This window comes from Elaeis guineensis, chromosome 12 (genome assembly GCF_000442705.2).
Source record: "Elaeis guineensis isolate ETL-2024a chromosome 12, EG11, whole genome shotgun sequence".
In the NCBI taxonomy this organism is placed as follows: Eukaryota; Viridiplantae; Streptophyta; class Magnoliopsida; order Arecales; family Arecaceae; genus Elaeis; species Elaeis guineensis.
In genome coordinates, this window is record NC_026004.2 from 21,177,675 (window position 1) to 21,201,444 (window position 23,770).

Sequence of the window (23,770 nt, forward strand, 5' to 3'; positions counted from 1 at the left end):
AATTCTTCGATCACACAACATCCCAAACAGACTATGGACATAGAATCATGTGAAGCTCAAATACCTATCCATATATATCTCGATCAGATAATGATGACTCGATTAATGAACCAGTAGAAACTTTTTCTACTGTTCATCCCTGCTCTGGTCAGAGACTTTCAGAGTCATCATCTTATGAGATCACATAAGATATTTTCTCCTCCTACAATGAGTGATTGATTTCATATTGACCACTCACAACCTCTATGCATACTTCACCAAACTCAGAATATCCCATACACATCTCAAAGTGGCATACTAGGGAATAAACTAAAGTAAAGATCCATATACACAAAAAACCATGGTGATCTCAGGTCAAATGATCACTTGCACTACTCCCGCTGGAGAACCATCTGTCAATATGCTATAAGGCTCCATCAAATATTCTCCTGTAGATCAGTTCAGTGAATTCATTTTCTAATAAGCACCTACATCCTTGTATTAGTGTCACCACATAAGTAATTATGAGATCAATCACTCTCTCTATTGAGCATACATAGGATGTATCAGTCTTATCGATATTATCGATCCTCAACTCGATGATCCAACGACTGAAAATATTTTAAATTAAGGCTATCAAGATTTTAGGTCTCACTGGTATGATTTCATCATGGCCCTAAAATCATTATCCTAATCTATGGAGTTTATCATAATCATAAAATATGATACAGTAAATGATAAAACATAATATCTCATAAATAAAATAACTAATATCATACAAATGAATAGGAAGATAACACAAAAAAGTTTCTATCGTATCACCTATGCAATTGGTTTGTAGGGCACTATTTTTTCATAAATTAGTAACCAAATTGATATGAATAGCATCTAAACAGTAAGTGATCCTTTCCAAAGTCTGCAAACTACTATATACTATTATAAATACAAAAATTGCAATAACCAACTACGTTTTCTTCACATAAAGTTTGACAATCAACTTCAAGTATGTAACTTAGACAAAAGCTATCTTCCTAAAATCCACAAACATTCCTGCATCCATCCTGCGAGAACAAAACAGAAGCATCTTCGCAATTGGCATGATATGGCTAATCTGTATATAAATAAAAAAATGTCCTAATATTAGATAACTCATTTTAACTCAAGAGATCTAATTTATATGTTTTTAATAATACAAATATAACTGCTATCAGAACCATGCATAATTTGACAAAAAGCAATCAATATAAATGAAAAAATAGTAAACCAAGAAAGCATATGATACCAAACGTTTCTAAACTCAGGCTTAGCTAATGCCTCAGAGAAGCAGAAGCACTATATTTAGCCAATCAACTGGATTGCCTGGGCATTGGTCGATGCATTGAAGAACAGGCATCAGAGACTTGAGGTGGTGAAGTAGATGAACAAGCATCAGAGGCAGGTAGTGAAGAACTAGAAGAACAAGCATCAGAGACACAAGGGGTGCTACCCAATATTTTAGACAACGAGTATATATTAATTTTATGACCATCAGATAAGTCAACTAACATTCTCAATACATCTTCATCTGTTTTTAAAGGTATATACATGGCAATAGGATAGCGATGATCTCTATAACATATGTCTATCATCTCGGATGAGTTACAATCAATTGGTTCATCCATAAATTCTTGAAACATGAGTGACAGCTCGAAACAACAGATGTGATCTTTTGGTATCAACCTTTCCTTGCCATGACCATTTTTCCGTTCAAATCATACTGGTTGTATTTCTTTTATTCTAACTTGCCATCTGCAACATGAATTCCCGAACAAATCAATTATTTTTTGCAGACGCTGTTTACCAATATGTACTTTCAATAGAATCAATGTAAAATAAAATGAACTGAAAAAAGGAAATGCTTTTGGTTTACACTCCGCAGCTATCACGCATATGATATGATACTCAACAAACAAACTGAATGCACATGAACCCAAAAAATTCCACCAAGTACCAAAAGCTTCAAAAGGAACACAAAGAGAACAGGAAAAAAAATATAAAAAAGAACATCTACAAAACTAAATTCTAAACAGATTATTCCCTTATAGTTATTGATTCCTAAAATTTCATAGCAAAAATCAAGCAGAGGAAAATATAATAAAATTAAAGCAAGGAAGATAGTAATGGGCTAAGATCTTGAATATATCAATGAGGCATAGATCAGCATGTAATCAACATAGGCTTCAAAAGAATAATGCAGCAATACTTGTACCAGTGCTTATTAAAAATAGGAAAAACCAAAATGTAAATTTTAAGTAAAACAATTAGCATGTCTCCACAAAGCAATTAACAACAAGCCAAAGATCATTAACAAGATAAAAGATAACAGGAGGTAACCATAGGTACTTCAAGTTAAAGAGGTTCTTGATAGCAAACAGCTTAGAAGCTATACAACAAACTACCTTCACACAAAAAGGGGACATTTGCATCCTATCATAGAAGCCACAGAGGAAGCAAGGAAGGAGAAAGTCAACTCTCTAACCTTAAGATCATCACTTCCTACAACATTTCAACAAAATATATGCAAAATTCATATTAGCAAATAGAAAATCTAAGAATGAAATATTATTTGAGCTACACTTAATGCAGTTAGATTTGCCCTAGCAAAAGAATACTATGTCAAACGAAAACCAGGCATCCACACATGTATTTGAAACAAGAACATTAACTGTTACACCACATAAAAACTTAGAAGAACATAGTGAAAATCTATACTTTAGAGAGAGAGAGACCGGGTGGGGAAGGGGAGGGAGAGAGAGGGAGGAAGGAGAGAGAGCCAAAAAAAAAAAAGAGAGTTGGAGGGGAATGGTGAAAGGGCTTGAGATAAAACCCAACAATCATAAACTAAAATATCTTCAGTTTCCATGATGTCAGAATAAAGGGCTAGAAAGACTTCAATGGAAGAGTAAAACACAGAGCATTCTGAGTATAGCACAAATATGTGGAAGCAAGATGCATAAAAAATTAGCTACTACAATCTTTACTTGCTAAAAATTTTGTAGGGTACATGTAATGCCCACAAAAGCAACAAGAAAATAGCAAAAATAACTCAAACCAACATGGTTGAGAAAATATTAGTTGCCGCTGGCCAATCACAGTGCAAATGAACATTGCTGAGCCATTCCAAAAATGAAAAATTCACAAAGCAAGCAACAGATAAATCTACAACCTCAAACCGGAGATTAGCATTGTCCAAGACACATTAATTTCCTATTACATCCAGGTAGGATCAAAAGCGACAAAGAGTAATTCGAAATTTGAATCAAAAACAATGCTCAAGCCACAAGCCAATCTCATGATTAGTTGCATCATAACAGAACAAAACATGCACACTCATATAAACACTCAAAGTTATCTTGAACTGGAGGTCAATAATACACAACTATATAAATTGTTACACGTACTCTTAAAAAGTTAAAGACTAAAAGCAAAGACAGACAAAGAAGTATGGATTAGACTCTCATCCATTAGTCAAAAACTACAATGTGCTTTCATTACCTGTTCAACAAATTAATAAATACATAGTGCATGAAGCAAATCTTATTTGATAAATTATTATTATGCTGCGATGTTTTAACAGTAAACATTCTAATGATAATATTATGGCCATGCATAACTGTGGATTACAAGTTCTTTACAAACAAAACTATTGTCGGGCATGTGCACTGCACATGAGGGAGCATGGACAACTATCGATCCGTTGGATCAAAGAACTTTTTCCTCATTATGTACACCATATGATAAATATATTTCTGCTTATAATGATGCAGTTTTCTTATTTTTCTTGCTTAGGGAGAGTGAGAATTAAAGCAAATTGGATTCCCAAAGTGAGTTCTTATAGAATTGTGGATTGTAAAATGAGATGTGAGAATGGAGCAATAGATGGGAGGCTTCAAGGTGGCTTCTTATGGCTGATACTAAAAGATATAAATGCCCCAGCACCTCTCTCTCACGCACAAAGTGAAGTTTGCTTAATTATGCCTCCCATATGATTGATATCATAATTTTTCTGAATGTTGTCTTCAGCATAGGCCATAACCAAGAAAAGCCAATAAAAATCCCCTTAAATGTGGTCATATAAAAAGAAAAAAAATTAAAAAAGATGGATTCATTAGCTCATGCCTTTGGCATATTTGCTATCATGAATGCCTTTACAATTATGTATGATCTATCAATATTTGATCTGTTACTTTAACTAAGTTTGGTCCGTTATGGAGATCTGTTAGATTTCTAGATTTATTGTTGAAATATGGTAAATTTTAAGTTTTTATGGTGTATATTGTTAGATTATATGCACCAAGAAGTACATCTAAAATATGGTTTTTTCTCTATCTCATTGCATTAATTATTTGACTACATTATGGCGTATATTGTTAGATTATATGTACCAAAAAATACTCCTAAAATATGGCCTTTTCTCTATCTCATGGCATTAATTATTTGACTACACACTTCTCATTAAAGCTTTCATGATAGAGTTCATATTTTGACCATGTATGTGAGTCAAGATAGGAGCCTATATAAGCTTTTAGAGTTTCAAAAGAATTTCATTTAATTGATCCATATCACATACCTTTATCAAGATTTTTTAGGCACCAATGTTAATGTACATTCATGGCTAAAATGTTAGTTCCTCCATTGTCAAAGATTATATAGGAAGTAAAGTTTTAAAATCAACCATGTCTGGGGGCAAGGAGGGTCGCATCACAGATGAGCTTGTGGACTTCAGCTAAAGATGAATAGGTTTGAACCAAGAATTCTTCAGTTTCAGAGCCCAAATTGAATTTGAGTCAAGCCTAGGCTAACCTTGGAATATATGAACACAATTTCGACAGAAACATGCATGCAAGCATACACATATGAGCAAGTGATTATGCAAGTTTAGAGGGGAAAAGATGCTCACACGTATTGATTCCATAAAATGCAATATTTACTATGATAACTAGACATTCCATTATTAAGTTGTTTGAAAGCGTTGACACTTTGGACACTTGGACCCAACACATGACATGACATGGCTAGACACTCCATTTTTGAAGAGTTCTGCTAATGTAAACTTGGCACTTCTTTTAGAGTGTCATGCAGGAAATTCTTAGTTTTAAATGATGGATACTTGAAGTGAAGTGTCATGAAGAGTTTTATGTACATTTCAAGCAAAATATATATATATTTTTTAATCAAGAGTAAACACACTCTAAACAAAGTGTCTTTGATATAAAGTTGTCCAAGTTATGTAAACACTTTATGGAAAATGTCAGTTTATGCAAAATGTCATTATGCTTAAATACAAACATATCATGGTTACCCATCAATTAAGTATCTCAACATATCTTCATTAACTTTAAATAAATCTAGTTAATAAGTCAAACAACCTGAAAACTCATGGATATTCCATTGAATTTATTTGTCAAATAGAATATACAACTCTGATTTTCTCTTTCTTCGAATAAGCATCAGCACAAACACATATTTGTATTGTATATGCACTGTGTCCTCATGCCTAGGTTTCTGGAGAATGCCATGTCCAACATTTTGAAACTTCTCATCCTTGCCGATTGTCTAGGTAACATTGCATATCTATCAAAAATTCTGAATAGGTGTATGTATGATGGAGTTTGAACACATATAGGATTGATGAAACCTAGGTATAGGAAATGTAGTTTAGCAAGTGAAAATACTTTTTCGTATACTTGCACTAATATATTATCAGAATAATGTCTTTTAATCAATTCTACTTCAAAAGCTAATGGCAATTTCAGAATAAAAATTTACAGACTTGCAACTGAACTAGCTAAATTGGACCAACTATGATGTGTATGCTAAGAATCAAATTATAATATGTTAAAGTTCAAAATGTCAATTGGCTGAAAGAACATTATATTTTATAGTATCTGTTATTTAGCTTTTCTTATTGCCAATCATATTAATTTTTTTTTAAAAAAATTTCGAATAGCCATATCAATTCGAATATATATTTTATTCAATCAAAATTTCACGAGATAATTTATTGTACGGACAGAAACTTGATCATGTAAAGCGAACATTTTTCCAGAACTTTTTGCAACAGATGTCATTATAATGACCAGCATTCTATACCCAAAAAATCCAATAAATCAAGTGACTAGGCAAATAACAGTCGTTATTTTTATTTCAACAATGATAATAGAATGACCTAGCAAATTGCGAACACGTCCCCTACAAAATCTGAATAATATTTTACAACCCACTTTATTTTCAACTTTCATGTTCCTGATCAAAGCATCCATGAACAAAAGAGTACCTTGACATGAAACAAAAAAGGACCGCTTTTATTGAATAAGAAATACAATAACATACCTCCTTGGCTAATGGGAGCACACTTGTTAGGCATATAGAGCATAAGCCTCGGCTACTTCCCTCTAAAATCCCATAGCTTTAGTACGTAGAAGAAACCAATCAGAGGAAAAAGCACTTCTTCTGCTTCCTTTTGTTCATCTCCTCCCTCTTCTTCTCATTCCAATCCTCCTCTTCCTCATCATCATCAGTATTTACCCCATCAACGTCGTCATCATCCTTGTCTCATTTAGAAGGATCGAGGCGAGCTGCATCCATAGCCCATCGCATCACCTTCTCCGAAACTCCATCATCACCATTGGTGCCGGCGCTGGCTTCGTCATCGAAATCTCCAAGATTCGGCATCAAATACGGTCCCTGGAACCCTGAATTGTGCTCCGAGGAAGAGCCCTTGAGGGCACCGAATCTCGCCAACAAATCGTCCCCGAGGATCCTCCCCCACTCATCATCACCGCCTTCAGTTGCTGCCGCTGCTACTGCTCCTTTCTCCGTGGGTTTGGAGGGTGGGGGTGGCAGCGGCACCGCGCTTGGAGGAGGGACGATTTGAGGGCGTCGAAGCGGCGGACGAAGTCGGGGTTCAAGGCGGCGGAGGAGGCGGAGAAGGAAGAGGTGGGGCGGGAGGAGATCGGGTGGGAGTCGACGTGGAGCTTGAGGAGGGGGTCGTCCTGGGCGGCGCGGAGGAGAGCCTCGACCTCTGTTTCGGGGTTCGGAGGGGAGCTATCTTGGTTCTTCCTCTCTCCCTTCGTCGAGCCGCTCATCATACGCTGGTCAGGGCTACGAGTCCCAGAGAAACACTTCGAAGAAGCCCGCGCAAATTGAAAAATTGGGTCTCTCGGTAAGCTGGGCAATTTTGCAGAAACATCCGCTTCATTTGATTATTTACGTTTTTCCATGTGCTTCAAGCCACATTTTTCTTTTAAATTAAGAATTATCTTCACTTAAAATTTTCTAATTTGTGCACCATACCACTATGTAATAGAAATAGAAACCCGATCTTATAGAGTTTTTAAATTTTTCATGTAGGATTTATTTACAAGATTTATCATTTTGTATTTTATTATATCTCTTTTTTATCTAATATAGTAATTTAATATATAATTTATTTTTGTATGCTAGATTATCTCTAACAAAGCAAATTCTTAAAGTTATATTTTGTAACAATCCAGAAATGATTGTCTTGCTATGGGATTTTTTTAATATTTTTTCAAAAATTCATATTTGTTCTAACCAATTAATTGCCAACTAGCTTTTTTTAATTATTTTGTTTCCTATAGATTTTGTTTTATAACTATATAGGAGTCAAGAAAGATCAGAGAAATTTTATAAAAATGGATTACCTAATAGATCAAAGAGTTGACCATTGCTCATCTCTCTCCATAACTCTCTCTCTCTCTCCAAATATAAAAAGAAAGAAGACTGCAAATTAGCACTCCATTCTCACTGCCTCTCTTTTTCAACATCCTAGCCTCCTCTCTGACGCTTGCTCAATATAGCTTTCTCTCTTCTATATACTTGGCTTTTGGTTAAAATTAATTTTATTATAATTTATCTACTTAAATCCATCCAGATGTGGCCTACATTAATACACATTATGATTTGTTTTACATATTTTAGTTAAATTAAACTCTGACTAAAGATAAACTTTCAATAAAGTGATAGGGATATATTAGATGGTTTGATAAAGTTGAGCTCCGCATAATCATTATTGATAAAGTCCATCATTCAGTCTTTGTGACTGATTTAGATACCACCTTTGATGGGTGAGGTACTTTATAAAAGAACTTTTACAGACTTAGTCTCCTGCTCATCAAAGAGCTTATGAGATCCTCTCCATTGGATATACTCGGATTAGAATTTGAGAAATCAAGGCACTGCTCATCGACAACGATGAGCATTTAGGATTAGTTTTCTTATAGTTGCAGGATTGCAGATTGCAGATGGATTGAGTTGTTTGAGCTTGAACAACAATGGTTAGAGATATGATTATTTCTGCATTAAAGGTTAAAATATTCATCATTAGTGGTATTAGAGCCACCTTTATGCTATTCTTTTTGGTCCATGATCTTAATAGTATATGAAAAATTTTATATGCCATATGTTAGATTTATTCTTGGCATATTAAAGATTATTGTTTATGAATAGAATGAAGAAGAAAAGATCAATGTTTCTTCATCGGGATCAATCATACATCTGATCTGGCCACCTTAATTGGTTCCTAATGATTGGAGTCATCAAGATCCGAATATGTTCTTGGATTCCATAAAGAATCATGATTTTTATTTATTTATTTTAAAGTTTGTGATTTATTTTTGGGTTTGATTTATTGAATAAACAAATAAAAAAAGGAGGGAAGAAGAGGGCTGGCCGCTCGCTCCTCCTCCCATGCTGGACTCTGATCGACCTCCAACTGCTGCAGGGACAAGCTGATGGTGAGTCCCATGAAGTCGTGGCATTGAGGAACTCTCCTCCATTCAACTAATAAAAAAATGAAGAATAGGAAAGAAGAGAGAAATGATCCGTCAGATCTTGCTAAACTGACAGTTCTCCATCTTGATCGTCGGAAAAGATAACCAGAGTATTGGAGAGAGAGCGACAGACTGCCAATCGGAGCTTTTCCAGCAGTCATCAATCAAATTTTAGAACCCCTTCGATCGATCTCCCATTGATCGAGTGATTGTTAGCACACCCACCAGGAAACCAACGAACATCCTTAGGGAGAAGATGGCAGTCTGCCATACAGATTTTCCGATAGCCGTCGGCCAAGATTGAAAAGGAGTTTCATTTTGGGCCCCCTCCATCGATTCTTATGCATTTGGCCTATCGTCAGCATGTTGACGATCGAAAAAGGTTGCCGGTGGTTAAGGATGGTCAGTGCCTTGTCAAAGGTGAATTGTGTGAACAATTAGCATCGGCCATGGGGATTTTTGGGAGTCATCGAGAAAAAGAGGAAGGAGGAAGAAAGGTAGATTAAAGAGTTTTGATTTTGACTTTCGGGTTTTAACTCGTAAACATGGATCCATCAACCAAACCAATTAACCCTTTTGATAATTGACTGAACCATATCAAATTGAGCTGGTTCAATCTGATTTAAGGGATTTTATAATTTAACCCTCGATAAAGTCCATATTTAATAAAGGAGCTTTTCTATAGTTATTTAACTTAGTTTAGGGATTTTTGCAATTTAGTTCTTAATAAAGTATCAAATTTCATAAAGATCTTTAAAATTGTATTTTGATCTTGGATTATTATTTAGTTTCTATAATAAATTTTATTATATAAAGATCCTCTGATAATTATGATAAGATCTCTGTTATATGGTTTTATTGCAAATTTGCATATTATATGGTTGATTTATGTGCTTTTTGATTTGTTTATATACAAATAAAAAATTATGAAATTATTATCATATTGACCATAATGTTTCAATATCATATTAAAGTTAATGAATCTATTATGTTCAGGAGTAGCCATAGCATCTTGGATATGATAAAAACCATATAAAGACTATAAAATTAAAGTGTAATGGTATGTGAATAAAGTTATAATTAAATCATAAAAATAATTGACTTTACTCACAGGGAGTAGTTATTTTTATGATTTAATTAGAATAAAATGATAATTTAGGTGTTAAGAATATTATTTTTTCTAGATCCATAGATATAATTTTTTTTTTAATACCTATGTTACTGATCTTATTAATAAAGTATTAGTAAATTCTATATGTAATGTATCTCTATCCACAGAAAGATTAGAATTTACTACTAAAATAATATTGATTATTTTAGGCTATAGTTAATTAGTCTCATTATTTGATGATAATGTGAGTATATGTATTTTGCAGTATTAATTTCTACTATTATTGATAATAGTTATTATTGATAATAGCATAGAAAAAAAAAATTTTAATGGATTAAATTTCTTAAAATGAAGAGAATAAAATAATGCTCATATTAAGGTGTGCTGACCTTGATATGGTGTTTTAAGTGAATAAATTTTTATCATTTATGGATGAAAGTACATCAGAGCAAAAGAGCTTTAAAAAAATATGAGCAATCTAATCAACTCATTTTGCTCTACAAGAAATTTAACATAGCACATTAGGAGATTCATCCATTCATATTATAAGGCATGTATTTTCTTGAATATTATAGAGTAGAAATTAGTACAGCTCTAATAAGATAAAAGCCGACATCCATGAGCATATTATGGAGATAAGAAATATCATAGCATAGTAATATGATATTAAAATTTTCATATTAAATATCTTTTTGGTCCACTTTATTCTCACTTCTCTTCCATCAAAGTATGATCTCTTTAAGATCACTTATAAGTATGCACAATGAGGATTGGACAGTTAGTGAAATACTGACTAAATGTGTGCAAGGAGAGAAGAGATTAGAGAATAAGAAAGTAGAGAATGCAAACTTTGCTTCACATTAAGTTAGTGAAAAAGTAGATAAAGAAAGGGTGTACCCAATGCAAAAAGAAAAAAGTATTTATTGTAGCATTAGGTGAAGCCATTAATTAGGTTGTCAAATGATTCTTTTGTATAAAGAAGGGACACTTAAGAAAAAATTACATAAAGTGTTAAGAGTCACTGCAAAAAAAAATATCTTTTACTCTTGTGTATGTTTTGAATCCAATTTATTAAATACTCCTAATTCTATCTGGTGTATTGACTCTAGTACATTTATGCATATTAACAATAACTTATAGGACTTCCTATTAAGAAGACCTCTAACTGAAAGTGAACGATCTATTCCATTGAAAATCAAGCGTGTTCACTTATCAAGATAGTTAGATGCTGCAGGATAGTCTTAAATCCTAGAGTAGGTTTTTATTTTGAAAACTTTTTTATGTTATGTCATCGGATAATGGGGTATATCTTCAAAGAAAGAGTCATAAGGCTAGTAAAATATAGGATATGAGGATCGTTAAACTTCACTATTTTTATGTCATGTGTTGACTGTATAAAGATAAAGTAGGCATACACATTTAAGAAGAATGTCAGGATGAGTAAAGAAATTTTGAAAATTATTCACACAACTATTGTATGCGGACCTTTTTCTCTTATCTAATAGGTAAAAATATTTCATTACACTCATTGATGACTATTCACGATATATATCTATATCTTCTATTTAATAAGGTTAATAAGTTTGAGGCCTTTAAGGAATTTAAAACAAAGGTAGAGAGAATCAAAAAAAGTGATTAAAGTAATCAAATTCGATAAAGATGATAAGTATTATGGTAAATATATTGAGATAGAACAAAGATCATGACTGTTAGTAAAATTTCTAAAAAAATATAATATTATGTATATTCTAATACATAATATCATAGTACGTCAGATCAAAATGATGTTACTAAGAGAAGAGATAAAATACTTAAAAAAATGATTCAGACTGTAAAGACAGCTAAGCATATCTTGAATAATGTTCTTATTAAGGTAGTTCAAAAGATTTTTCATGAGTTATGGACTGGTAGAAAACTTAGTTTGAAATATATGTGTACATAGAGTTATCCAGCTGAAGCGAAAGTTTTTAACCGATAAGAAAAGATGTTTGACCTCATTTAGACTAATTATTTTTCATTAATCATCTAGAGAGGTAAAAAAGGTATAGATTCTATTATCCATCTAGTAAACTACAAATAATAAAAATTAATTAAGCTAGATTTTTAGAGAATAACATGTTTAGTGGGAGTGGAGAACCTTGAAACATTGTCTTTAAGGTAATATCGAGTCTATAAAGCAAACTAAAGTGATAATTTTTATTATTATTTTTTAAGATAATATTTAGGAGGGATTACCACTTTATCAAGTTTCACTGTATGAGATTTCTATTATTGAGAAGTAACTATCTAACCACCATCATAAGCGGATCAAGGGACAGCTCTCTAAAGATATATTAGAAAAAGATTATATGGTATATTTGATAGATATGGATGAAAAAAATATGACTCAGAGATATTCTTACAAGCCATAAAAGGTGAGAACTCCTTACAGTAATTGAATACCATAAAAGCAAGAGCTGAGCTCTATGAATAACAATCATATCTGAAAACAAGTTGACTTATCTGAAGGGTGCGACAAATAAGTTGCAAAAGGATCTATAAAATCAAAAAAAATCCCAATAGAAAGATCAAATGGTATAAAATCAGACTTATGGCAAAAGAGTTTATACAAAAGAAAAGCATTGACTATTCCTTTTTAAGAATTGTTATAATCTTAATAGCTCATTTTTTACTTAGAGCTATATCATATGGATGTAAGAATGGTCTTTCCTAAATAATGACCTTAAAAAAGGGGTTTATATGGAACAATCCGAGAATTTTTATGGTCAATGGATAAGAACATATGGATTGTAGATTAAAAAAATTTAGTTACAGACTTAAATAGGCTTCTGCATAATGGTATCTTATTTTTAATGAGATAATCATTTTTTTTGAATCTAAAGATAAATACTATTGATACCCAAAGGTCAATAAGAGTAAATTCATAATTTTGCTATTATGTGGATAGTATTTTACTTGCCAATAGTGATTTTGATCTACTTAAAGAAACCAAACAGTTTCTATCCTATGATTTTGAGATATAAGATATAGATGAAGCCCTTATATTGTCAACATTAAGATTCACAGAGATAGATTTTTAAGGCTACTTGAACTATCTTAAAGGACTTACATCTCTATAATATTAAGTTTAGGATAAAAAAATATTTCTCTGATGTACTCATATTGTAAAGAGTGATAAATTTAATAGAGTGCAATATCCAAAAATTAAGATAAAAATAGAGAAAATAAGGTTTATAACATATACATCTAATGTTAGGAGCCTATGCATATATTTATATGGGTTCAGTCTCACTTATATTGCATCGATCTTTGGATATTATTAACATAATTCAAAAATAGAGCATAGAAAAGTTGCAAAGAAAGTTATATATTATCCATAGGGTATAAAAGTTTACATGCTTATATACAGACGGTCTGATCATCATGAGTAAGAGGCTATTAAGATTCATATTTTGCTGGATACATCAATAGTAGGAAGTCTATTACTAGTATATCCTTTTACTCATATGAGATGCTATATCATAGATGTGTGTAAAATAAGATTTTGTTTACTACATCTATTATGAAAATAGAGTATGTAGCCTATATAAGACTTTTCTTATAAGCTATAAAGTTATAAAATTTTATCACAAGACTTAGAGTTATTGACTATATTAGCAGATCGATAAAGATATACTGTGATAATTCTATAGTAAGAGTCTCCAATAATATGAAGAGTACAAGCGCTTGCAAACATATTAGTATCAAATATTTTGATCTTCGTGAAAGAATAAAAAAGAACATAGTATCTATGGAACATATTAAAGAAGAGCTGATAATTATAGATCTGTTGACTAAAGATTCATTCTCCGAATTTTGAGGATCAGCTGGATCATATGGGATATAGCTTATTTTGTGATATGTATTGGATACTATATATAAAATCATCACATTAAGTTCATGATAAAGTTTTGTTTATTTATGCTGATCAGCTATTTACCATGTGATAAAAGATGATCAAAGAATAGGCATAAGGTTTCGTTTATTTATAAAATAAAATTTTACATAAATAATTTGGTTATAAGGTACCATTAGTATTGTGATACATGGAGGATTGTATATTGATTAATAATATATTTGTCGTCATGATTTGCACTGATGATTATTTTATAATCAAATATATAATATATATCTTGCAAAAGAATTAAATTTTTTTTTTTAAAATATGACCATATCAATTTTTTAATTATCAGATTCAGATAAAATTTTATAAAAAATTTTCTGAAATACTTTAAAAAATTAAAACGAAGATGCTTATGTTACGTTAGCCCAAGTGGAAGAATATTATTATTTATCTGCTTAGATCCATTCGAATATGGCTCACAACATACATTGAAATTTATTTTATATATTTTAATTGATTTGTGCTCTAATTAAATATAAACCTCTAATAAAGTGATATAATATATTAGATAGTTTGATAAAGTTGAGTTCTATACAATCATCATAGATAAAGTTCATCTTTCAGTCTTTATAACTGCTTTAAATATTGCCTTTAATAGGTGAAGTACATTATAAAAGAATTTTTATGGATTTAATCTCCAACTCATCCGAGATCAAGATACTACTTATCGACATTGAAGAACATTCAGGATTAATTTTTTTATAGTTGCAAAATTGCACATTATAGATTGATTAAGTCTTTTGAACTTGAACAATAATGATTAAAAATATAATTATTTTATATTAAAAATTAAAATATTTAATAGATTTTACCTCTCATTTCTCATTAGCCTTTGACCCTGGTCGACTCTGATCTTACCAGGTCTCGAAGGACACCATCCCCTCCACCAACACCCCTCGACCTCAACCTCTTGTCTCTTCTGCCATCGTCTCTCCACCTCAGCACTCAACTCTCTTTCACCACCACCTTACACGTCTTCCACCACCTCCTTTCCGCTATCGAGTAAAACTCTAATCATGTACTTCTCCTTGTTAGACTCGTCTTCACTTTGCCTGATTCCATTCCAAGCCATCTCTGGTATCTAGTCAGATTATATTTGCTGCCAAGCGACTAGAATAAAGTGAACGAGATTTCCTCGGTTTCCCAGTCCCATGTAATGTTTTGCTGACGGCATGTATGAAACTTCACACAATAAGAAATGATAGGACATTACGACCCACTGCAGAAATGTGGACCACAATTTTCACATATGGTTCCATTGTGATAGATGAGTTTACGGTGGTAGATGCCCAAGAACAAATTAATGTCTCATCCTCTGCCTTTTGGTTCCATGGTGATAACCTCTCGAAGCGTCCGCCTCCTGAAACATGGTCTCATGACGGCACGTGACCGCCACGTCTCTGAAATAGAAATTTCATTCTCATCTCCCTGCCCCCATCGAACAGCAAACGGGTAGACTTCCTCCAATAAATTCTTTCCACGCACGTGTGGCTGCGGGCCTCACGATTTTTTTGGCTTCGAAACCGCTTTCGATTGTAACAACCAAATTAAACCGCGTCCTCTCGTCCTACCTCTCGTCGGACAGCGGATCCTCCGGCTCGAAATTTATACAAAAATATCTTCTTCTACTTCCCTCCGGAATTGCAATCCGTGCAGTCCCCACAAAAATCCACTCCGTTTCACGAATCTCGATAACCGGAAATTTCAGCCACTATTGTCGGTTCCTTATAAGCTAAATACGAAAAGAGGAAAAGTGGAACCCAACCCAGACGACCCTCCCCTGTCGTGGAACAGTCGCAGGCTATCTTCCAGTTGTGGAGTCACCCCCCTCGCTTCGTATCGCCTTTCTCGCAAACGCCCTCCTCGCCCTCCCATCTCACCTACTCCTATCCCAAGAACCCTAACCCTAATTCTTGATTCAAGCTAAGGGCAGCGACGAGGGGGAATTCGGAATCCATGGCGGAATCATCGTCGGCCGGACGCTGAATCAGTCCCCGATAGGGCGGCGATGATGGATCCGCCGCCGCCCGCTGAAGAGGAGAAGAAGGACCAGCTGCGGTCTCTGGCGATCTCCCTTCCCTCGCTGTCCGCACCCCCGCCGCGGCGGGGCACCGCTGGCTCCACCACCTCCTTCCGTGGCCTCCTCCCCAACGGCCCCCCAGCCTGCCCGGCCCCCTCCTCCTGGCTCGAGATCCGCCTATTCTACGTCCGCATCACCCCCTGCGCCGCCGACGCCGTGCCCCACCGCCTCACCCTCTCCCACCTCCGCCGCGAGATGGGCGCTGCCCTCGAGATCAACGGCACCCGCGTCCCCAACTCGGAACCCACCTACCTCCCCCTCCGCCGCGACCGCCTCGATCGCGACGCCGCCGAGGTCACCTACGTCAGCACCGAGGGTGTCCGCCTCACCGGCGCCGTCGATTTCGAGGTCTGCGATGATAGGGGCAATTTGATCATCTGTGGCTCTTTCGAGAGGGTGGAGGCCCCCTGGAGCAATGGGGTCATCGGGTTCGACAAACATTCGGGGTCGTCCGATAAGGATCCGAAGACTGGGTGGAGCATGGATTGCTATTCTGCGGCATCGATTGCTTCCTCTGCGTTCGTGCAGCCAAAGCTTGGGATCTCGTCCCCTTCGATTGAGGTCTATGTGGCTGGATGTTATGCGGGGGTTCCTTTGATTCTTACGCAAACCGTTCAGCTCAGCCCGAGGCGAAAGACCGCAAGGCCGGGAGCGCTGGATGCGATACCGGAGGTTGAAGAGGCCGCCGGGAGGGAGCAGGACAGCCATGAAGGATTGATTCATCGCGGAACATCATCATCGGTAAGTCGATCTTTTTTAAAAAAAAATTATAAATGTTCTATATTTTTCTATTTTCCTCCGCATTTCACATTGCCAATACATGGTGAAACAGCTAATTCGCCTTTTTTTAGTTAGAACTTGCGAATAAATATGTGACTTTTGCACGACATAGGGTTATAAAAAATTGAATTGCTAGAGCATTATATTTTTGGGATAAGAATGTCAATTATTGCTAAACTCGTACTGCTGCAAAATGGGTGTTTTAAAATGGAGTGTCTCATAGCTTCAGCAATTTGTGCACCACCTGAATTTTAAGGAAAAATTTATAAAAACTTGTACATTTAAGATGAATGACATTTTGTAGAAAATTAAATCATCCAAGATTCTGTCATATTCTCCTACTTGAGGACATGATGTTGAGGAAGGATGTTATGAAAAATAATGTCAAAAACATCTGAAGATGGATATTATGTCGAAAAAATGTGAAGATGGATATTTGTTGCATTCTATAAAAAATAATTTATGCATCTTCCAGCAGTTATTATTATTTTTTATTTTTTACCCCCAGGGGGGAATCAAGTGTAAATTACCTAGTTTGAAACACTTCGGGATGCTCCACCCAAGAAAAGAATAGAAAACTCCTTTTGATGGGAGCGGTGCAAAGGCTTTGGCTTGACCATTTTACAAATCCTAATTTGAATACTATTCCATGGATATGAGGTTATTGTGGACTAACTTGACATTGGCACCATTTGTGAGGTGGCATTTATTTTTATTCTTTAATGCATAAGATGATATAATGTTTGGTAGAGATAAGAGGAGAAAATTTTCACTCATTAGGTATTCACCAAGAAGATGAAAGAAGAGAGTTAAAAAGAAATTCCTTCTTCGGATGGTCAAGTGAGAAAAGAAGAGAGAGAAATAGAGAGAAGTGCTTTATTTCTGATCCACATTTTTGATCTCTTTGAAATTGGAGAGATTTGTAAAGAAAGAGATTCCACTTCTCCTCTCCTGTAGCCAAGGCTGTTGTTCTGTTCCTTCCTCTTTTTTTCAGATCCATAGTTTTCATCTCTTCCTTTCTTTCTCTTGCTACCCTACCTTTTTTTTCTCTCCTCCCCTATTTATCTAGACAGGGCTCTATGATGTGTAGCTGGAAGTAAAATTTGAGCAAAGTATATTACTTGAGGTGCCAAATGTGGAAGAGAAAGATCAAGCAGCAGCAGGATGATTACTGGTCCATTTTTGCAGGACTCTATTTATCTGTCAAGTGGTTGTCTAACAATTAAGTGAAAACCCAAGACATGAAGCATAAGAACCAATAGCAAAGCTAGTAGGTTCACCATTAAAAGCCATGGTGAGGGAAGCATGATGGTATATGGCTTGTGAGTAGGATTCATGATGATCTTAATGGAAGGTCATTGTGCATAATTTCCCTTCATTTTGATAATGTAGTAGGAAGTCCAGTAGGAAGGTTCGGATAAATACTAGTATTCTTGATGTTTGCTAAGCTAATTTATTGGCATAAAGGATGGTGGTGCCACAAATTTCATGGGTTGAAGATCCTCCTAGTATCCAGACATGGGTATAATAAACTCCTTATAGTTTGCTTGTACAACTTAATGAAAATGAATTGCTACTTATTTGGAAAATGAATTGCTACTTATTTGCTTTATGTGAAGACACGAATATAACCGAAAGATACTCTCAAAATAAGAGATGAAAAACTAGGAGATGTTTCCGTTATATCTATTGAAATTAGTTTCTAATAAGTTTTGGCCAAGATCAATCCTTGTATCTAAAGTAAAGATTAGGCTCGCTTGGTCTCTTCCGTTAAGTTAATGAAAGGAAGATTGATCTATTCTCAAGCCTAAGAATCCTTGATAGGGACAGAGTTAATTTTTTCTTTAGTTCTTTCTTTTGACAATGATGCTTATTTGATGCTGGGCTTATGTTCTTGTTACTCCAGTTGGGTGCCTTAGTGTTATTAGAGGTAGTTTTTGCATTGTTGGACAACTACAATGAACTTTAAATATTTGGGACAGGGTTGAACATTACTTATAGTTATGATACAAATTTTCAAGTTTGCAGTGCATAGTTTGCAACTTGATAGGTTGGTCTTTCATTTACTATACTGCATCAAGGTAAGTTACTGTGGAGAATGAAAAATGTTAATGTAGGTTAATATAGGCAGGTAAAAAATGTTACGAAAGAAGGCATGCTGGTGGGTTACTGTAACTTTTTTCTTAAAGAATTCAAATATATGTCAATCATTAGATATGATATATACTCTTGCCTGCTTTGGTTACATGTGTTGCAGTGGACACTTAATGGTTTTGGCATTTACGGAGTGGCATGAAACTTTTTAAATTTACAGCATATTGCTTGATGTTGTCATATTGTCTTATTTGTGTTCATATTTTCCAGATGCCCTAGTAGAATGGCGTAATTGTATGATGCACTTCCATGTAACATTCATGAGGAGGATATTGATGGATCACCCATAACAAGTGCCAAGCAACTAATATAGGTTAATCAAATTTTGAAGAAGGATGTACATTCAAAAACAAGTCCTAATCAAAAGGCTAGGTCAATGTGATTGTCTAATGTTAAGATTCCTACCCTTGTTGAAAAAGGAAGATAAGGAACCTATAGACCTGCTAATGAAAGAACCATTCCAGGACTGCTAGGTGCTAACATAACTATCATAATGGGGCTTCCCCACAAGTTGAAATATATATGTTCTTTTATGAGAATTAACTAGATGTTAATAGTTTTCAAGAATAGAAGGTATTTGAATCGTATCTGGTTAAGTTAATGTGGGTTCATTTTGCATGTGCGCCTTTGTAGATTCAAAAGACAAAATAGGCACTCATATTTATGAAATTTAATTCATTTGTTCGGACTTTAGCATGTTTTTTGAGTCATCCAGATGTAATGATTTGGTGTTTTGTGCATCACATAAAGATTTACCAAACTTATTCACAAAAACTAAACTTGGAAGGTAAGTGGGGAAGGAGTTAAAGGTTGGCTAGATGGATTATTAGAGATTGGGTATCTCAGTCATCTATTATGTTGGTTCCCCATTCTTGTAAGATTTTATGTGCATAATTATGACCATATCTTGTTTTCCCTAATTTTTAAGGGGTTCCCATGTGTCATCTTATGTTGGTTCTTCGATGCACCAAACAGACTTTTGCAGTGACCAATCAGGAAACCTAGTCATGAAGTAGGTAGGAGGGGAAGAAGTGTCAAGAAGGAAGAAGTTGTATGATTGCTGATTCAATCTTAAGATTCATGAAACCTGGGTGTATTGGTTCTGCTTTATATTATTTAAAGTAATATATGCTCATGGAAGGGGAGTTTCATATAGAAATATGCATTCTTGGTTCTTACTGCTTGAAACAGTTCTGACCTCTAGTTCCTGAATCTGAGGAAGATGTCTTTTCAAGCAATGTGCACATTAGATAGACAGGGTCTTTAGCAAATTGCAGCAAATAGCTAGATTGAAGAAGGAATATCTCATGATTTTATCCTTTGATGTCAAAAACTTGTCTCTTTAGAAAAGTTATCATAGAACATTTAATTAAAAGATCAAGTTTGATCATGATCTTTATAGCGACATATCATCCATAGCATGTTGAGTTAGATATGCTGAATTACATTTGGTTTTCAAAATATTTAGTGGAGGATTGATGAAGGTCGAAGCACTTTAGGTCATTATAAAGGTGAAGTTCTTATGTGGAGATAGCTACAGCTAACAACACAATTAAGAGCATATGCATGAAAGTAACCTCTAATATGTTTATGAAATAGAGAGTTTTTGTGTGAATGTATGTTTAGTTTACTTATGGTACTTGTAAGATAAATAGACTATATAGATGATACCAAAGGTAGATGCAAAGCCAAAATTTTTGGGAGAAAAATTATGTAGGTTGTCAGGTGGATGAACTGGAGACTGCTTGAAGTTTTTTGGTGAAATTTTGATGCACAGATAATTTTATGTATACTGTACACAAGGTGATATTTTTTTTGTTAACTATATGATGAAATCATATAATGCAACCATATTTTTGGGTTTGGGATGTTGATAAAAATGTGGATGCACATAAAATGATATCATAGAAAAATAAGAGCATTGACATGAATGTTCATCTTATCAGGAAAAACTATAGTAGTTATATGCATGTGTTGATCGAAATTGCACTAGAGGATAAAATGACTAGGAGCCAATCAGGATTGCATGAGCATGTGCATGAAAGCATGAAGATGCCTGGGTAAGACTGGATTAGGTTTATACGGTGAGTTTGTAAAAGATATGAAGACTTCAAGAACATTAATGGAAGATACAACAGAAAATATGACGAAGCTTTGTTGGCTGAGCTCCCTTAGTAGAAACATATGGAAAAGGACTGTTTCAGGAAGAAGAAATAGTACCCTTTTGGAAAGTAGCACAGTGTTGTGCATAAGACAGTGTTTCAGTATGTCTATAGCTAGATGGTGTTGGCTTGTACAGATTACTTTAGTGTCTGATGGGAGGAAAACTGAAATCTGTTACTTTTTTAAATGATCGAGGTTACTGTGGATAATTAAGTTATGTAAGTTTCTAATGGAGATGTGACATGATATCAATTTGAGTAGTTAGATTTTGGAATAAAAAAAGCTGACGGCAACACATAATAGTTTCATTAATATGGGAACTAAGTCAAAAATATGTAAATTTAAATCCTTTTGAAATTTTGTGAAATGTTCCAGTGTTTGAGTAAAAACAGATTATGGTACTAGGTGAGTCAATGGTCTGCACTGGCCTGATCAACTTGAAGGCCCATCCTAAAAATTCCAGGCTTAGGCTCAGATTTCAGACAGTTGGGCTTGTGGGCCAAACAATGTGAAGCCTGGATTTGTTCTGGCTGCGCATTGGCTTAGATTCAATAAAAAGCTTAATTAGGCCTGATTCTAAGCTTCATTCAGATCTTTAAAAAAAAAAAGAAAAAAAACAAATTTGGATTGAATTTGGAGCTGAGCAGGCAAAATGTTTTTTTAATCAGGTCCCAAGATGTCATCTCTCTATATATTTGTTTCAAAAGCAAAACTGATCTAGTGAAGGGTGTATCTTGAAACTTAGTTGGCAAAGTGATGGATGAATGATCCTTCCTTGCCATGTTGTTTTAAGTGTAAAGCAACCTATAAGGTTTTCCCAAACTTGATTAAACATTGGAGAAAGGAGGGACTGATGATTGACAAATAATTGAATCTTTTGCTGTTGTAGGGAACTTCAATAATGATATATTCATTTGTTTTTATTTATTCTAATGAGAGGAAATTTTTGTTAAATTCTACTTTTAATTATTAGCATTTGAAAATGTTCAAAAAACTGGCTTCATAATCCTAGAAATACTAGATGCAAGAAGTTGGACTCCATAGATGTGTTTCAAGATACTTCTGCTCATGTGCTAAAAATAATTTCTTTTATGTAATTTAACTTGGTTTTGATGATTATGTGAAGAGTTTCCACCAATCTAGAAGCTTTGTATCTGTGCTATAAGATGGTGGATATTGGGCTTTGAAGGGGAAGAGGGTGCCGATTCTTAATCCTTGACAAGGCTAACCTAGGGGAAGACCCCCTGGTGACCAAGGCAAGAAGAGTGATTAATTGGTGGATATTGGGTTTGGAACTTTTCTGTAGCCAATGAACCAACTCAAATTACCTACATGCCATCTTTCTGCATGATCAATGATTATAAAAATAGTTTTCTTGCATGTTGTTTTGTTCATATATCATATATTTAAGCTTCTAACATGATCGGACATAATCAAACTGTACAATTTTTTTCAGGTTACAGAAGAAGAGGTTGATGAATGCGATCCAGATATGAAGGTTGGTCATAGCTACTACCCTGAAGGTTGGTACTCAGATGATGATGATGGCCAATTAACATGGTTCAACGCCGGTGTTCGAGTTGGTGTTGGGATAGGCTTGGGAATGTGTGTTGGGATAGGAATTGGTGTTGGACTCCTCATGCGTTCGTACCAGGCAACTACCAGAAACTTCAGAAGAAGGTTCTTCTAAGTTCAACCAGAATGCCCGACTACACTTCTCGCGGTAATACTCCTAGAAAATTTTGACTGCACCATAAGCTCCTTTGGTGTCTCCGGTGCCGGCACAAGATTCCGCACTGACTGTATAGTTCATGGTTTGTTGATCAGCTGGTTTTTCTGTAAACGCTCTGCAGTAGAGCTGTTCTGTGTCTCTGCAATAGAGAGCTGTTCTTTGTCTCATTTGTGTGTGGTCACACTTTGTTTCTGAGTGAGATCGTCCTCGCAGACAGAAAAGTTGCCCGACGAGACTAGCTAGGACTGCACTTGATGGGTTTTTAGCACAGAAGGTTCTCTCTCTTTTCCACCCTGTGGCTTTAGTAAATTTTAAGTCGGATTTAATGATGGACACAATGTCTTATTGACATGTATTTATGTTTAGGGATAATCAGTGAAAATTTTATTTAGTTGTATAGAACACTACCATAATTAATCTATTTTGTTAAATTTATTTCGAAATATATCTCCTTTGTTTAATTATATTTTGATGTCTAGGTTCACTATTCCATAACTATATTGATGTTCAATTCCGCATGAATTGCTGTAGCAGATCTTAAGCTCGGAGAATGTACTGTCAGAAAGGGAGATTACACGGCTCGACTAATTTGGAGAGGTGGAGTCACGATGTATCAGTTTAACTAAAGTAACCTTGCATTTTCTGTCTATCTTTTGAGTCTTTTTTTTTTCCACACAACACGGCCTATCGTCGTCTCATTTCTGAAATTTTGAAGGTGTTAAATACAATATGTTTGCAAATTCGTTCCCTTAGAAGTGAAATGTTTTATCAAAATAATATTAATTTAAAAAAAATATCAAAAAAATATTTTTTTAAAATTATTTATTAAAATACTATCGAAAATAAAATCGTTCTATAATAATATAATTTTTCATGTTGATTCTCCACTCTTGCAGCCAGTTGGAGAATAGATGGATGACAGCATGAGTCGTCCTATCGTAGAACATCTATATGGATCGTTATTTATATGGGCCGTCTTATGATAGAGCGACTC

General features: G+C 34.6%; 2 protein-coding genes across 2 annotated transcripts; one reads left to right on the forward strand and one right to left on the reverse strand.

Moving 5' to 3' along the window:
• Positions 1-1,454: 1,454 nt before the first annotated feature.
• LOC105054745 (uncharacterized) lies at positions 1,455-7,173 on the reverse strand. Its single transcript, XM_073246754.1, is given in 3 exon segments — positions 1,455-1,767; positions 6,352-6,887; positions 6,890-7,173. Coding segments are annotated over 2 exon segments (657 nt in total). The 5' UTR covers positions 7,110-7,173; the 3' UTR covers positions 1,455-1,767; positions 6,352-6,450.
• An 8,485-nt stretch (positions 7,174-15,658) lies between these two features.
• LOC105054746 (uncharacterized protein At1g01500-like) lies at positions 15,659-23,221 on the forward strand. Its single transcript, XM_010936331.4, has 2 exons — positions 15,659-16,688; positions 22,501-23,221. The coding sequence occupies exons 1-2, from the start codon at positions 15,876-15,878 to the stop codon at positions 22,732-22,734; spliced, it is 1,047 nt and encodes a 348-aa protein (XP_010934633.1). The 5' UTR covers positions 15,659-15,875; the 3' UTR covers positions 22,735-23,221.
• Positions 23,222-23,770: the final 549 nt, after the last annotated feature.

Excerpts from the sequence above, each read along its gene's own strand:
- LOC105054746 (XM_010936331.4), top strand. The coding sequence starts at position 15,876 with ATGATGGATCCGCCGCCGCCCGCTGAAGAGGAGAAGAAGGACCAGCTG. Across the intron at positions 16,689-22,500 it reads ATCGCGGAACATCATCATCG|GTTACAGAAGAAGAGGTTGA; the intron begins GTAAGTCGATCT and ends AATTTTTTTCAG.